This window comes from Rhinopithecus roxellana, chromosome 17, assembly GCF_007565055.1.
Source record: "Rhinopithecus roxellana isolate Shanxi Qingling chromosome 17, ASM756505v1, whole genome shotgun sequence".
Lineage (NCBI taxonomy): Eukaryota > Metazoa > Chordata > Mammalia > Primates > Cercopithecidae > Rhinopithecus > Rhinopithecus roxellana.
Window position 1 is genome coordinate 81,080,299 of NC_044565.1, and position 16,470 is coordinate 81,096,768.

Here is a 16,470-nt window from a genome sequence, read left to right on the forward strand (position 1 = left end):
ATAGATTTTATGTAGGTCACTCCCTGAATGTTGGCTAAATATAGCTGCAGTGGGGGTGGCCTCATTATCTTATTGCACTACAAATCCTAGTACATCTGTTCGCAGTGGAACACACAAAGCAATGGAAATGAAGTTGGTCTATATGACCTCTGTGATGCTATTATAACCCCATCCTTGTTTTAAAAGAACACTTCCTAAGCCCCAGTCTGTTTACTCCAAGCAACATTTAACCAAAAGAAGAAGAAGAAAGAGGAGAAGTAAAGAAAGAAGAAGAGAAAGAGAAAGGAGGGAGCTGAGGAGGAGTTAACCATAATAGAATAAAATCTATAATAGAAGGGAGGGCACCTGAAGCAAAATATAGTATTTTGGTAGTTCTCTACCTCATTTTATTTTCTGGATAGATCCTATCCCTACCTGACATTATCATATGTATCACCTCGTTTGTTTTTTAATTTTCTGTCTTCTCATCTAGAATGTAAGCTCTAAGGGCAGGAATTTAGTCCATTTTGCTCTCTGTTGTATTCTCAGTGTAAAGTACAATGCCTGGCATATAATACATATTCAATAAATATGAGATGAATGAATGAATGGATGACTATATTACAAGATGTCTGTATTGCTTTGAGCCAAGAGGTCTCATGCAGTCACTCAGTCTTGTGCCAAACAGTGTTGGAAAGATTTTGTCTGGTTCTTTGGAAAAAAAGAAGAGATCCTCACTTCATACCCCAATCAAAACAAATGCCAAAGTGGATTAAAGGCTTAATATAAAAAATTCAAACCATAAAATTTTAAAATAAGTGGGTATTTATTTTGTCTCCAAATGTGAAATATCTTTCTAAGTTAAAAAGCAATGGAAGAAATCACAAAGAAAGAGATTTGAGAGTTCATCCACATTACAATTTAAACTATTTCCATAAAAAAAATGTTAAACAAATTCAGAGGCAAATAACAAAATCAGAAAGACACAATAAATATTTCAAAGGTTTAATTATAAATAAGTAGTTCATGAAGGTCAATAAAAATGGAAACTTCTAAAACCCTAATAGAAAATTAGCAAAGAACACAGACAATTTACCAAAGTAAAATTATAGATAGCGAAGAAAAAGTTGAAGCTCAAAGAAGCAATGATTAAAATAAGGAGTATTATATTTTGACTAATTAGCAAATAATAATTAATAATATTTAGTTCTGGTTAGTGTATGTAATTGTTAGAAACTTTTAGAAAAGTCTATTCCCTATTTCCTTTTTCTCTTATCTTTTGTCCACTGCACATACCCCTCTCAAAGTCGTTGAATCAGATCTCTTTTCCCGAGTCAGATGGTATCATTTCACCCTAGATTACTTCATTTTGCATATGGATTATTAAAATTATGATCTCATTAACATGAGAGGGGACCCCATAATTAAGGCAACAGACATAGTAACTGCACAATTTAATGCTAGCCCAACACTCACACTAATGATTTCAACTCCAACTGTGTTTAAGCTCACTTGTAGTCTTAGGAATATAAACACTATGGCTTCTTCTATTTCTATTGTTTTATATATTTTATTATTCAAGGTATGTTTTTCTAAATCCATGAATTTAGGACATTACATATCATATATAATGTTTCCAAGAATATACAGCCATATTGCTATAACTTTTCAAATCCGCTGGTCAAATATAATTTGTATAGTTATTAATTAGTTGAATATATTGCCTCCCTGTGATATAGTAGCTTTCCCTTTGGGTCAAACACTACTTGACATCTTTGACCCACAGGCATTTCATATTTAGGAATTTATTCTAAGGAAATAATCTGAAATATATACAAAACTTTAAAACAAAAACATAATATGACAGCATTAGTTATAACATTGAAAAATTACAAGCAACATAAATTTCCAACAAAAATGAATGGGTAGGTAAACTCTGGCAAATTCATAGGATGGAATATCATGTAGCCATCAAATGTAGACATTTAGAAAAATTTTGAAGGCTATCGTAAATGCCTTATTAGAATATTAGGAGGGAAAAAAGAGAGGTAGAATCAAAATGTATCTGCAGTGTGATTTCAACCATATAAACATGTGCATTTATATGCATAGAACAAAATAGAAGGAAATGTGAGTGTTAATGGTTGTACTGAAATAATGAAATTTGGGATGATTCTATTTGGCGATTCTCTTTCTTCTTCTTTATTTTTCTCCATAATGAAAATAATTTAAGAAAATAAGTGATGTTCCAAAAGAACCTCTAACTGAAACACTATGGGAACCAGTCCTACAGTAATAGGTTTCATCGTCAAAACTGCTGTTGAAAGTTTTCTAGGATTTGTAAATCCTGATTGAGACTCAGTCTCTTTTTGCCATTGAGGAATGTTCTTCTGATACTAGAGAAGTTAACTTTTCTAGGCCTGTGGTGTATCCGGGGATCAATAAGATAAAGTTCCAGCACACCAGGCTGCATGTCAGTCTCAATAAGGCCCTGCAAGAATGACTTGAAGGGTCAGCCTCTGCAGGGAATGTAGAGGAGTAGATATAGGAAGTTTACTCTCGACATTCAGATTACTTGCTCCTCACTTTCTATTTTAAATCATTGCACCTCTGGGGATCAATAAAGAGCCCTACAATTGGAAGATGGAAGTTGGCAGAAAACTCATGTTGCTTCTGCAGTGACCCTGGTTTAGGGGGAAAACCAAAGCAATTATCTTGGCCTCCTTGCCATCGTGTATGTGCCACTGTGAAACACCTGGCTTTTGCTTTTATAGAATTGTAGGAATTGGGAGGTTTCCCAAACCTTGACATTTATGACTTTGCAAGGTTCCCAAGCCACAGGTCCAGTCCCCCTAATTTACCTCTTGGTAGCCTCCTGGCCTGGGTAATGTGGAAAAAAGGAAGAAATGCCCATAAAACACACGTTGAAATTTGTGAAAATTAAGTTTGAGGCCTGAGGGATCTTTCATGAAAAAAAATTGGAAGACACTGATTAAAATTCATCTTAAGAAGAGTTAAGAAGCCAAGAAAAGAAAGAAAATTGAGAATCAGAAATTAAGAGCAGGAAATAGGAAGAATTCGGACTCCTCTCCCCTATTTATTTGAGCCTAAGATGCCCTCTGTGGTACCGTAGGCTTCGAAGTACAAGTCTTCCCTGAACCTACCTCCAGTGGGAGCCCGCCTCCAGCGGCAGGATGGAGGGATCATAACCTCTCTAGAGCAGCTTCATGAAAAAATCAACGAGATGAGGAACGTGTTCAACTCGCTGGAGAACAAGGTAGACACCCGTTTCTAATCCTTGGGGTGGGCTGTGGGCTGTCAAAAAAGAAAGCTGAAGAGAGAGCAGAGAAAAGATGTTAAGACTGTGTCTTCACAGTATTTATTGTTTACAAGGGAGTGGTCAGGTTGATAGTTGAAAAGCACTCTGTGGGGGCTAAAGATACTAAGATCCCTCAGCATCTTAAAAGTGACATGTTGTATCAGGTGTGTGTCTTCCTGACGGCTTCCCCTCCCTAGCTGGTCAGGGCTGTGAAGCTGTTTACAAAGCAGTAGCAACACTTCAGTGGCAGGTACCCATGGAGCTCAGAGTAATATGTTGGTAGGAAATGGGCTCACGACTCAAAAATAGCTTCAGAATTCCCAGAGCTCCTATGTCACCTGGCTGTTAGGGGAAATTTTAATAAGTTTTTGAGAGCTGGGGTTCTGCAGGCAGGAAGGTCCTTTTCCTAGGAGTCTGCTGCTGCCTTTTGGTCTCTGCAGAAAACTCTGCCTAAGGAAGCAAGGATAATGAAACCTATTTCTGTTGGGTAGTGGTTCCCTTTTTTTTTTTCCCAAGCAGGAAACCTAAGTGAATGTTACTAAGAAGAATGTCAGCTTTCCTTCTTCCAATTTTAAAACTTGCATACATTTTTGATTTGATGTTATATAGCCATCACTTTTGTTTATTTTGTTTACAGAAGATACATTTACATAATGAAAAATTACCAGATCAGAAAGTGGTTGATCTGGTGATTTAATTCACCATGATGACTGAGTTAGGATGTAAGCCAAAATCAATTGCAAAGATTAATTATAATTAAAAATGATTGAAATGAAAAATAGATTGCTCATGATGTTTCCCAGCCTTCTAGCCCCAAATACTTGACAAGCCCTGTTTTTTTCCTCAAAATGATCTCTCTGGTTCCTCTTATTTCTCTCTATTCCCAGCAATCCTTTGTAAGGCACAATGAACCACAAAATCCTATATTTTTAAAATGTGATATAGGAGACAAAGTCGCTGTATAGTGAGTCGGAAATGCCATTGCAGGTGAGAATCATGTGGATGACCTGATTCTGAAAATTTTCAGAAATACACATTCAAAGAAATTTTTTAAGGTATCTGGACTTTAGTTTTCATTCCTTTAAAGTAAAAATACTTGAGACCGGGCGCAGTGGCTCACGCCTGTAATTCCAGCACTTTGGGAGGCCAAGGCGGGTGGATCACCTGAGATCAGGAGTTCAAGAGCAGCCCGACCAATATGGTGAAACTCCATCTCTACTAAAAATACAAAAATTAGCTGGGTGTGGTGGCACATGCCTGTAATCCCAGCTACTTGGGAGGCTGAGACAGGAGAATCACTTGAACCCGGGAGGCAGAGGTTGCAGTGAGCTGAGATCGTGCCACTGCACTCCAGCCTGGGTGACAGAGCAAGACCCTGTCTCAAAACAAGACAAAACAACAACAACAACAACAACAACAACAACAACAAAACTTGATTATAGAATAAACCTTCTAAATGGTTCTGTTTTAAAGAGACACGTAGAGCTAAGAGTTCCTCTACTTAACAGAGTGTAAGATCATAAATGTCAAGAAAGTAATGTTATTATCTTATTGTTATTATTAACTTACTGTCTGTTGAAAATGCTTTTTTCATTTGTTCAATAAATAAAACTGAACTTTAGAAGTGCTCCATTTTCTCCATATTTCTGTTTGTGCTTAACTTTTTGATTTACCACCTAAAGGGGGAGAAGAATGAACATTTCTTGAACATCTGTATACCAAGTATGTGCTGTGGTAGGCAGCTTACCTATGTTTACTCATTTAATTCTCAAGGCAGCCCTGTGAAATAGATATTATTATAGCTATTTTATGGATGAGAAAACTGCTACAAAAAAGTTAACCAACATTTCCAAGGTCTTAGTACTTTAGGGTAGAAGTAGGATTTGTACCCTTCCTGATCCCAAACACCTCTTTCATCGTGTCAAAGTTGACCTACATGACCAGGACTGACTGCTGAAGATGATTCATATCACCATCAACAACATTCTGAGCTCCTACCATATCCTAACAGATATTTCTGTGCCTTCCTTATGAGTTAAAGCCCACCATCATTGAAAATACTGTTACCTCCTTTCCCATGATATCATCTAAGAGTATTTTTTTTTAAAAAAACCTTCTTTCCTTTCAAATAAACTCTCAGTTATGCTTAGTTGTTTCTCTGTTTATTCTTTAATTTCTTAAGAAAACAAGAACTGAATTTCCTTGCCTCTCATAATAACCAGAGAGAATATGATCCATTTTCTTCTTTCACAGAATTCGAAGAGTTATTGGATCAAGATTCACATACATGTTTCTTTTCAAGCAAATCTCATTTTAATCAAAGGTGTTAGAATAAATAGAAGCTTGTAGAAGCACTTGTAAACTTAATTAACAGCTTGCTTTCTTGTCATTTATCAAGCTTCAACATGTGCTGTATATAAAGAAGACACTCTTTTTCTTAGATAAACGGGGCCAAGGTTGTCTTAAGTTGTCCAAACTGAAGTACACTAGTAAATGAGGTCTGTAGATTTTCAGGAGCCTCATTTCTCAAACAAAAGAAAAATTCAAGGGCCAATGGTGCCACTTATAATAATTTCCAGCAAATTGAATTAACTTTTCATGCGTTATTTAGTTGCAGGCACTAGCCTCCGAACTCAAAACTGGTTTCACAGAAGCAATGCAAGAATTGTCAAGAATTCAACATGGAGAATATGCTTTGGAAGAAAAGGTTAAGAGCTGCAGATGTTCCATGGAAGAAAAAGTTACTGAGATGAAGAATTCATTAAACTATTTCAAGGTAGGCCCCTCTTTAATTTCCCTGCTGACAAGAGAATTTTGGTCTTAGTAACAGAAGTAGAAAACTTGCCTTTTTCTGGCTGGGCATGGTGGCTCACACCTGTAATCCCAGCACTTTGGGAGGCCAAGGCCAGCGGATCACAAGGTCAGGAGTTCAAGACCCCCCTGGCCAATATGGTGAAACACTGTCTCTACTAAAAATACAAAAAGTAGCCGGGTGTGGTGGCGGGCGCCTGTAGTTCCAGCTACTTGGGAGGCTGAGACAGGAGAATCACTTGAACCGGGAAGTGGAGGCTGCATTGAGCTGAGATCATGCCACTGCACTCCAGCCTAGGTGACAGAGCAAGAATCTGTCTCAAAAAAAAAAAAAAGAAAGAAAAAGAAAAAAGAAAACTTGCCTTTTTCCATAGCAGTCAAATATAAGAATTTTTCCTCTGGGCCATTCATAGTTATCACGGAAAAATATCTTTCATGTTTTCTTTTTTGTAGCTCTGTGTTAAAATTTGATGCCACAATGGAAGTATAAATTTTTTAAATCTCTCATTCATTCAAGAAGTATGTATTTAAAGTGTACAGTGTGCTAGATTATGTGATATACTTTTACCCCATATATAACCCATACATTACCCATAATAACCTATCAGATATTAAGAACCAGAATAACCTTGTCTTTGTTTCATAATGCTAGTTGTCTGGATACTTCTAAATTTCAATTGAATTAAAAATATTGTACAGTCAATACTGTGCTAACCCATGTACCACGTTAAAACATAGCAATTCTTATTTTTTAGGAAGAACTGAGCAATGCCATGTCGATGATCCAAGCCATTACCTCCAAACAAGAAGAAATGCAACAGAAAATCGAACAGCTTCAACAGGAGAAGCGAAGAGAATCTCGAAAAGTTAAAGCTAAGTGAGTGTCTTTTAAAAATGTACCAAAGGCAAACCCATAAGCAATGGCTTCTGCAGAGGCACCCGGAACACCTTCCCCACTCTCAGTATATAGTCTGCTGGCCACTGTGCTCCACAGCTCGGCATGCGACGGAGGTTATAGAATTATAAAATGGGTTAATACCAAAGACAGATGGTACCTATTACATAGAAAAATCCATTTAATACGATATGTAAAATGAAAGTGACATAAAATGGCATGAATGCTTTGATTACAAGTATAAAAATATGTAAAATAACAACTAGAAAGATACACTCAAAAATAATGATAGTTGTGTTAAGATAGTGGCACCATCAGTGATTTTCTTTTTTTATTAATTTTGTAAAATGTCTCTAATGCAATTATTATTTTAATTCTAGGGTTGAAAATAAATTTATGTTAAACGATGTCTGGACCTGGTTGAATCAAGTAAAGTTTCACCATTAAACATATGTAATCTTTATTGTCACTTACGTGGTTGTGGTTTTGTTTTTCCTTTTTTCTTTCTTGTTTTTTGGAGACAGAATCTTGCCCTGTTGCCTGCGCTAGAGTAGTGGTATGATCACAGCTCACTTCAGTCTTGTACTCCTGGGCTCAAATGATTCTCCCACCTCAGTCTCCTGAGTAGCTGGGACTATAGGTGTGGACCCCATGCTAACTAATTAAAAAAAAAAAAATTGTAGAAATGGGGTTTCCTTATGTTTTCCCAGGCTGGTCTTGAACTCCTGGGCTCAAGTGATCCTCCCGTCTCGGCCTCCCAAAGTGTTGGGATTACAGGCATGAGCCACAGTGCTCAACTTACATGTTTTTAATATTATCAAATTGAAAATAGAAATGTAGGAATAATATGTGTGTGACCTTGGAGAATAGGTTGTTTTCAGGAGAGGACTTGCTGCTTTCTGGTACTTTTGAATTGCATTGCTAAGCAAATATAAATCATTTCAAGCAAATTGTCACCACTGCAAACTCTAAAGATCCCGACGAGAAGGAAGCCAGTAACAAAAAAATAAGAATGTGGATATTATAATTAGAAGGGTGATTTGTAAATATTTGAAGTTTTTTCTCCAGCTGAGGTGATGAATTAAGTTGAACCATATGAATTGCTAGTATTTGACTACTTTTAATTTTCAAAAATAGCAATTTATATAGTTCAACCTAATAATTCAGACATTTTCTTGAGTTGTTCTGAACTGAATCTCCTTGTAACCTATCAGATATTAAGAACCAGAATAGCCTTGTCTTTGTTTCTCTTTCCTAGGAAAACTCAAAAAGAAGAGCACAGCTCACAGGCCGGGCCTGCCCAAGCACAAGGAAGTCCTTTTCGTTCAATCAATATCCCTGAGCCTGTTCTTCCAAGCGAAGACTTTACCAACCTTTTGCCTTCTCAGGCCTATGAAAAAGGTACAGTTCACAAATCATACTGAATTAATAAAGTATTTTTTTTCCCCAATTCCCAGGGCTTAAGAATGTTGGCCGGGCGCGGTGGCTCAAGCCTGTAATCCCAGCACTTTGGGAGGCCGAGACGGGCGGATCACAAGGTCAGGAGTTCGAGACCATCCTGGCTAACACGGTGAAACCCCGTCTCTACTAAAAAATACAAAAAAAGCTAGCCGGGCGAGGTGGCTGGCGCCTGTAGTCCCAGCTACTCGGGAGGCTGAGGCAGGAGAATGGCGTAAACCCGGGAGGCGGAGCTTGCCGTGAGCTGAGATCCGGCCACTGCACTCCAGCCTGGGCGACAGAGCGAGACTCCGTCTCAAAAAAAAAAAAAAAAAAAGAATGGGCTTAAACCCTCCATCTTTGTTAAAAGAAAATGGTGTATTGCGTAGAATTTTTCTGCTTGTAACTGAAATTTAGAAGAATCCAGAGGATCTAGGAGACCACAAGAGTCTGCCCAATTTTAAATATTTTTTTGGGGGGGGGCAGAATACTAATTTGGATACTTCTAAATTTCAATTGAATTAAAAATAATTTATTGTACAGTCAATACTGTGCTAACCCATAAGAGAGAAATGTTAGAAAAAATATCGCTTACTCTAATAAGTCATTTTAGTGGCAGTCTAACTCAGCACCTGTCTTTCTCTGGAAAACCAGAGCAGATGCTGCCTGTGGGCTGAAACAGTCACCACTCTTATTCCTGACCTTTGGGATGTTAGATATTAAAAAATGGTACCGAAGAAACTGGCTTTCCAGTGGAGGTCTGAGTTTTGGTTATTAACTTATGTTCAACTCAGGAAAAGTAAAAACAAAAAAAAATTGCCACGTCTTTGTATCCTCAACCATGTCTACCAAAGCACCTGTAGACAGAAAAATAAATGTAGATATTAACATTGTTTAGATGACATTTCCTCTTATTTATGGTCTCACGTAGAAAGTCCTCAAGACAAAGACTCAATGATTTCTCAACCAACTGTCAGTGTGTCAAAGGCAGGGTTGGTGGTTTTCTATCCTTAAGACTAATGGAACAATTTGGTTTATATGCTCATAGACAATGTGTATTCTGAATAACTGAATCTAAAAATCTAAATCAAGTGGCTTTTAATTGGTATACTTCAAAGTACAGATTTGCCTTTTTAATTTTTTTTTTCTTTTTTTTTTTTTTGAGATAGAGTCTCGCTCTGTCACCCAGGCTGGAGTACAGTGGCACGATCTCAGCTCACTGCAACCTCTGCCTCCCAGGTTCAAGTGATTCTCCCGCCTCTGCCTCCACCTCCCAAGCAGCTGGGACTACAGGCATCACCATGCCTGGCTAATTTTTTGTATTTTTAGTAGAGACAGGGGTTTCACCATGTTGGCCAGCCTCGTCTCGAACTGCTGATTTCAAGTCATCCACCCACCTCGGCCTCCCAAAGTGCTGGGATTACAGGCGTGAGCCACCGTACCCGGACTGTCTTTTTATTTTTATTTTTTTACCTGTTTGAGTAATTCATTGAGAGACTGATAGGCGCAGCCTAGGAAAACTCACTTGATCCATCTGGGGACTGGGTTCATTGCAGATGGCTCTATTTTCTTTCCTCTAGGACATGAACAGCTCTACATAAAAGGATGATCCTATCTGGGAAAGAGTATAGTATAGGATAGGCTTAGAGTTCAATGCCAGTCTGGAGCAGCTAAACATGTTCATAAGATAAAAGGTTAAAAATTATCTTTACAAAGTAAATTTGTGCATGTCTAGACAATGTGTAACAGCCCCCAGGGACATGAATAATCACAGAATGTGTTGAATCCACTGAAAACAGCTGATCCAGATGATTTTAGTGCCCACATGGATTTCAGTGAACTATTTAGTGGCAATTCCTCCTTCCTTTCCTCCTGTATAGACATGGTCATAGTTTATTTTACTGAGTTGCTGCAGAAATTTAAGAATAATGTGCCATGATAAGACATTCTGCACATACTTGGTGGCAGATTGTGTTAAAACTCAGGGGTCAAGAACCAAAAACTCAGAAAGTCTTGGCTTATCCACTGTTAATGATAAAATAGTACAACTGTTATCTATTGTCCCAAAGTTCAGTAGCTTAAAATAGCAAACATTCATGGTTCACAGTTTCTCTGAGTCAGGAATCTGTGCACAGCTTAGCTGAGTGCCTCTGGCTCAAGGTCTCTCATTAAGGCTGTAATCAAGGTGCTGGCCATGGCTCTCATCTCACGTGAGGGCTCTACTCACGGGGGATCTGCACCAAGCTTACTCACTTGGTTATCGGCAGGCTCCAGTTCTTGTAATATGGGCCTCTGCAAGTTGCTGCCTTACAGTTTGGCAGCTAGCTTCTCCCAGGGCAAGTGATCTAAAAGAATGCTCAATACAGAAGCCACAGTGTGTTTTTTTTGTTTGTTTTTTTCTTTTTTTGAAACAGAGTTTTGCTCTTGCCGCCCAGGCTGGAGTGCAATGGCACGATCTCAGCTCACCACAACCTCCACCTCCTGGGTTCAAGCGATTCTCCAGCCTCAGCATCCTGAGTAGCTGGGATTACAGGCACCTGCCACCATGCCCTGCTAATTTTTGTATTTTTAGTAGAAACGGGGTTTTGCCATGTCTCTGGTCTCAAATTCCTGACCTCAAGTGATCTGCCCACCTTGGCCTCCCAAAGTGCTAGGATTACAGGTGTGAGGCACCATGCTCGACCCACAGTCTTTTTAGAACCTAATCTTAGAAGTGGTAGTCTGTCTTTTCTGCCATATTCTATTAATTAGAGGCTAATCAGTAAATCCAGCCTTTACCTTAGGGGAAAGATAACATAAGGGCGTGAATGCTAAGGGTGGGGATAATTGGAGCCATCTGGAGCTGCTTACCACAAATAGCTGACGGCCCCTGTCTGAGAAGGCAGCCAATTTATGGGAACCCTGATGCAACAACTTCATTTATGTGCCTGATAATTGTAGAACTTGTCAGTTTGAAAATGTCATTTTACAGGCCCAAGTATACCTTTCCTTTAGGTTCCTTTCCCCACCCAAGAAACTCCCAAGATGTTCAGCCTCCCCACTCCTGACATATTCTTGCTTGAGAAAATTGAAAACTAATTTTTTTGAAAGATACGGTTTTATCATCCATCTCTTCTTTCTTACCTCCTATTTATTCTACCCATTCAATATTGGCTTTCATCCTTACCACTTCACTAAAATGGTTTCCTTACCTCTCCTAATAGTTTTTGGTACCCTTGATACCCACCTTCTTGAAACATTCTCTTCTTTTAGCTGACATTATGCTTCTTTGATTTTCCACCTACTTTCTGGATGCTCCTTTTTAGATTCTCTTTGATTCCTCATCACCATCAGAATAAAGTCCAAGTTCCTTAACACAGTACATGGCCGTGTTTTAACTTGCCTCTGCTTTTCTCTTCAGACTTATATTTTGTTACACTTGACTTCTCTCTCTCTGCGTTCAAGCCTCCCTGACATTTTCCCTCCCTCCATCCCTCCCTCCCCCTTCTCTCCCTCCTCCCTCCTCTCCCTCCCTCCCCCCTCTCTCCCTCCCTCCCCCCTCTCTCCCTCCCTCTATCCAAGGCACTGTTTTAGGTGTTAAGATATAGGAATGAACAAAACAACAAAAATTCCAGCCTTCATGGAACCATTTCTCTGAGGCAAGCAGACAATAGACAAGATGAGTAAGATATGTAGTATGTCAGAGAGTGATAAGTAAAAAAAAATAAGTAAAGAGGAATTGTCATTTTAAATAGGGTGCCAGGCAAAGACCTGAAGGAAATGAGAAAGTTCACATATGGCTACTGAGTGGAAGAGAAGGAACAGCCAGTGCCAGGGTCCTGTGAGAATATGACTGATGTGTTCAAGGAATACCAAGAAGACCAGCGGGGGTAAAGCAGAGTGAACCAGGGAGAAAACAGGAGGTGCAGTTAAAAAAAAAGAAAGAAACAGCAGGGATGAGTTGGGGGCAGATATTCCAGGGCTGTATGATCATTATAAGGGCTTTGGCTTTTACACTGAAATGGGAGCCACTGGAGGGCTAAGCAGAGAAGTGACAGGGTCTGGTTTACTCTTTTTTTGAGACAGGGTCCTGTTCTGTCATCCAGGCTGGACTGCAGTGTCACAATCTTGGCTCACTGCAGCCCCAACCTCCCGGGCTCAAGCGATCCTCCTATTTTAGTCTCTCGAGTAGCTGGGACCACAACACACACCACCCTGCCCAGCTAATTTCTCTTTTATTTTTTGGGGGGTGGGGGCGGGGGGGCGGGGGGCGGGTAGAGATGGAGTTTTGTCATGCTGCCCAGGCTGGCTTACATTTTAACAGTACCATTCTGCCTTTTTTTTTTTTTTTTTTTTTTTTTTTTTTTTTTTTTTTTTTTGAGACGGAGTCTTGCTCTGTCACCCAGGCTGGAGTGCAGTGGCCAGATCTCAGCTCACTGCAAGCTCCGCCTCCCGGGTTTACGCCATTCTCCTGCCTCAGCCTCCCGAGTAGCTGGGACTACAGGCACCCACCACCTCGCCCGGCTAGTTTTTTGTATTTTTTAGTAGAGACGGGGTTTCACCGGGTTAGCCAGGATGGTCTCGATCTCCTGACCTTGTGATCCGCCCGTCTCGGCCTCCCAAAGTGCTGGGATTACAGGCTTGAGCCACCGCGCCCGGCCATTCTGCCTTTTTTAATTATTACCATCATACCACTGCCACCACTATTATAGTTAAACAACTATTTAACTCTCAACAATATGCCGGGTAGAACTTCAAGCAGTTTACAAATCCTAACTTATTTATTTCTTGTTGTAATCCTTGAGGTAAGTACCACTATTGCATCTTTTTACAGCTGAGAAAATAGCACTTGCTACATGATACTGTAATTTCTTTTTTTTACTGCTCTGCCTCCCCCATGAAACTGTAGAATCTCTGAGTCTGCCCCCAGTGCCTGGCTCACGGAGGGTGCTTAGTCCATGTTAGTGGAACGAATGCTGAATGAATGCTTTCCTTTCTCCGCAGCCCAAGAGTCCAGATCTGTCCATGTAGGAGACAGTAACGTGAAGGGAATGATGGGCCCTGGTAAGTGGCTCTTCTCTTAGTTTTCTTTTCTTCCAGCAATTCCATTCTTTTCCTCTTCTATCTTCCCTGCGTCCACTTCCTCAGTTTCAAACCAGGCATGAAAGAACTCACAACAGATAAAGTTACGAAGTTACAAAGATTCCAAGATGTGTACTAGAGCAGGCCAGTGACTCATTTGAACCCAAGGAGAGAGAAGGGCTAGGGAAGGTTAAGACAAAACCAGTATGTTTCATCCTTTCTGGCTTATTTCAACGACTAATGAATTCACATTTGCCAAAAAGTTGCAGGTTAATGTAGCATGACGTAAGTTTTCCATGGATCACACACTGTATAGTTTAATTCAAAAGTTATTTACTTTTACATCTGTATAGTGCAGGTAATAAAGAAAGGACTAAATAATGGAAAATAAACAAAAGAAGATAAAAGACAACAAAATTTTAAAAAGGATTTACTTAATTGACAATTCATCAGAATTTTATAAATTATTTAATCTTCCCTCTCTCCTTCCTTTCTAGCATTAGGATCAAGGGGAAAATGGCCAAAGAAGACATTGTTTTTGGCACCCTTCCTCCTCCTCTTTCTGTATTCTCTTCCCAGGAGTGCTCCAGCATCTGTGCGCTCACCTGAAAGGAAGCAGATATAAGGAGTCAATACATACTATAAATTAGCTATACTGTTTGATAAATTCATTTTTAAAAACTCCTTATTTAGTAAAGACTATGTATAAAGCATAGAGGATGTATAGACCAGAAACAGAGGGGACCCCGTGCAGCTGTGTACATTTTTAATCCTTAATTGGTATATTTAATCCTCAAGGAATAGTTGTACCCAAACAAAGGCAGATTCGTTAAGAGTTAGTAACAAGGTCAGGTGCAGGGGCTTACACCTGTAATCCCAGCACTTTGAGAGGCCGAGGCAGGTGGATCACCTGAGGGCAGGAGTTCAAGACCAGCCTGGCCAACATGGTGAAACCTTGGCTCTACTAAAAATACAAAAATTAGCTGGATGTGGTGGCATACACCTGTAATCCCAGCTACTTGGGAGGCTGAGGCAGGAAAATCACTTGAACCTGGAAGGCAGATGTTGCAGTGAGCCAAGATGGCCCAATTGCACTCCAGCCTGGGCAACAAAAGTGAAACTCCATCTCAAAAAAGAAAAAAAATGAGTAACTTTTTTTTTTTTTTTTGAGACAGAGTCCCGCCTTGTCACCTAGGCTGGAGTGCAGTGGCACAGTCTCGGCTCACTGCATCCTCTGCCTCCCAAGTTCAAGCCATTCTCCTGCCTCAGCCTGAGTAGCTGGGATTACAGGCGCCCGCCACCATGCCCAGCTAATTTTTTGTATTTTTAGTAGAGACAGGGTTTCACCATGTTAGCCAGGATGGTCTCGATCTCCTGACTTCGTGATCCACCCGCCTCGGCCTCCCAAAGTGGTAACAAACATATTTTTAAAAAAGATTTTGATAGCACTTTTGTTTGTTTCCCTGCCCCCAACCCCCACCCCCACCCCACCAGGAGTGAACCCAACAACTCCAGAAGCAGAAGAAAACCTCAAGTCTTGCCTCTCGGCTGATATCCAGTCCAAGGGCCATCTGCCATCTGGCATGTGGAGGCAGCCTAAGGATGGTAAAGAATGGGGTGAAGAATACGTCACGAAAGACCACCCAGATAAACTCAAGGAGGCTGGCCAGGGTAGACACAGCTCCTTGGAAAATGTTTTATGTGAAACCTCCTTAGCTGGTAAGTTCCAAGGGGGAATGCAGGCTGATAGTTTAAAGAACGGGATGTACCAGAGCTTTGAACTCAAAGGTGAGAATCCTTGCAGTTCAGATTCAGTGGACACATGAGGCCACCTAATTCCTGGTTTCCTTTTCAGATGAACTAAAGCCTATAGAGGTAAAGGGACTCATTAGAGGTCACAGGGCCAGTGACTACCACCTTGATTCTATGTATTCAAGACACTTAGTAATGGAGTGCTATGGGGGGAAAAAAGGCATAAGGTTGGTGGAGAAGAAGGCAGAACTATTTAGCCAGTGATGTAGAATCTTCTAGAAGCAAGCCTTTCATCAACAGTCTACCACCAAAATATAACACACTGCAACAGAGCCTGTCCTCCCTCCTTTTTCCCTCCTTTCTTCCCTTCATATCACAAATCATTGCTGAACACTTACTGTGTCAGACAATGGCATTTCCCCCTGGCTATTTTGGGGGAGGTAATTTTTGAAAATTATTTTGAATTTTTTAAATCAAATACATGAAAAGTCAAATAGTATTAAAAGGTTTGTTATGAAGAAGAGTGCCAACAACTTTAAACTCTTTTGACAGTTTTTTCTGGTACTTGCTTGCATGTTTTCTTTTGGGGGACATGGGGGAGGGAGAATGGCAGGCTCAGGCTGGGTACGCAGTCCTCCTGTGCTTCTATGTTTTTAAAATATGTTTAGCCAGGCATGGTGGTTCACACCTGTAATCCCAGCACTTTGGGAGGACAGGGTGGGAGGATCTGTTGGGCTCAGGAGTTGGAGCCAGCCTGGGCAACATAGTGAGACCCCTGTCTCTACAAAAAATAAAAAAAACAAATTAGCTGGGCCTCCTGGCATGTGCCTGTGGTGCCCACTACGTGGGAGTCCAAGATAGGAGGATCACTTGAGCTCAGGAGTTCGAGGCTGCATTGAGCTATGATAGCGCCATTGCACTCCAGCCTAGGCAACAGAACAAGACCCTATCTCAAAAAAAAAAGAAAAACAGTTTTACACTATTTTTTTTTTTACTAATACTTTATTGAAAGTGAATTTACATAGAGTAAAATTCACAGAGCTTACCTTTAAGCTAATAGACATTTTACATGTGTCTATCCCCTGTGATCACCACCCAGATCAAGATATACATAGTTCTGTGCATGAAAGAATCTGAGAAAGTTATTTCATGCACTTTGCCGGTCAATATCCACCCAAAGAACCACTATTGTGACTTCTAGTACCACATATCAGTT

The 16,470-nt window shown here is 40.0% G+C and overlaps 1 protein-coding gene across 2 annotated transcripts in view; it reads left to right on the forward strand.

The window, feature by feature from the left end:
- The window catches only part of ARHGEF33 (Rho guanine nucleotide exchange factor 33), an 87,014-nt gene that overhangs the window by 33,670 nt on the left and 36,874 nt on the right, over window positions 1-16,470 (forward strand). For both annotated transcript variants that reach the window (XM_030921432.1, XM_010364140.2), the window contains exons 5-9: window positions 5,910-6,074; window positions 6,865-6,986; window positions 8,263-8,405; window positions 13,425-13,484; window positions 14,997-15,221. In XM_030921432.1, coding sequence (XP_030777292.1) covers window positions 5,910-6,074; window positions 6,865-6,986; window positions 8,263-8,405; window positions 13,425-13,484; window positions 14,997-15,221 — 715 coding nt within the window. The remainder of the gene's footprint in view (window positions 1-5,909; window positions 6,075-6,864; window positions 6,987-8,262; window positions 8,406-13,424; window positions 13,485-14,996; window positions 15,222-16,470) is intronic.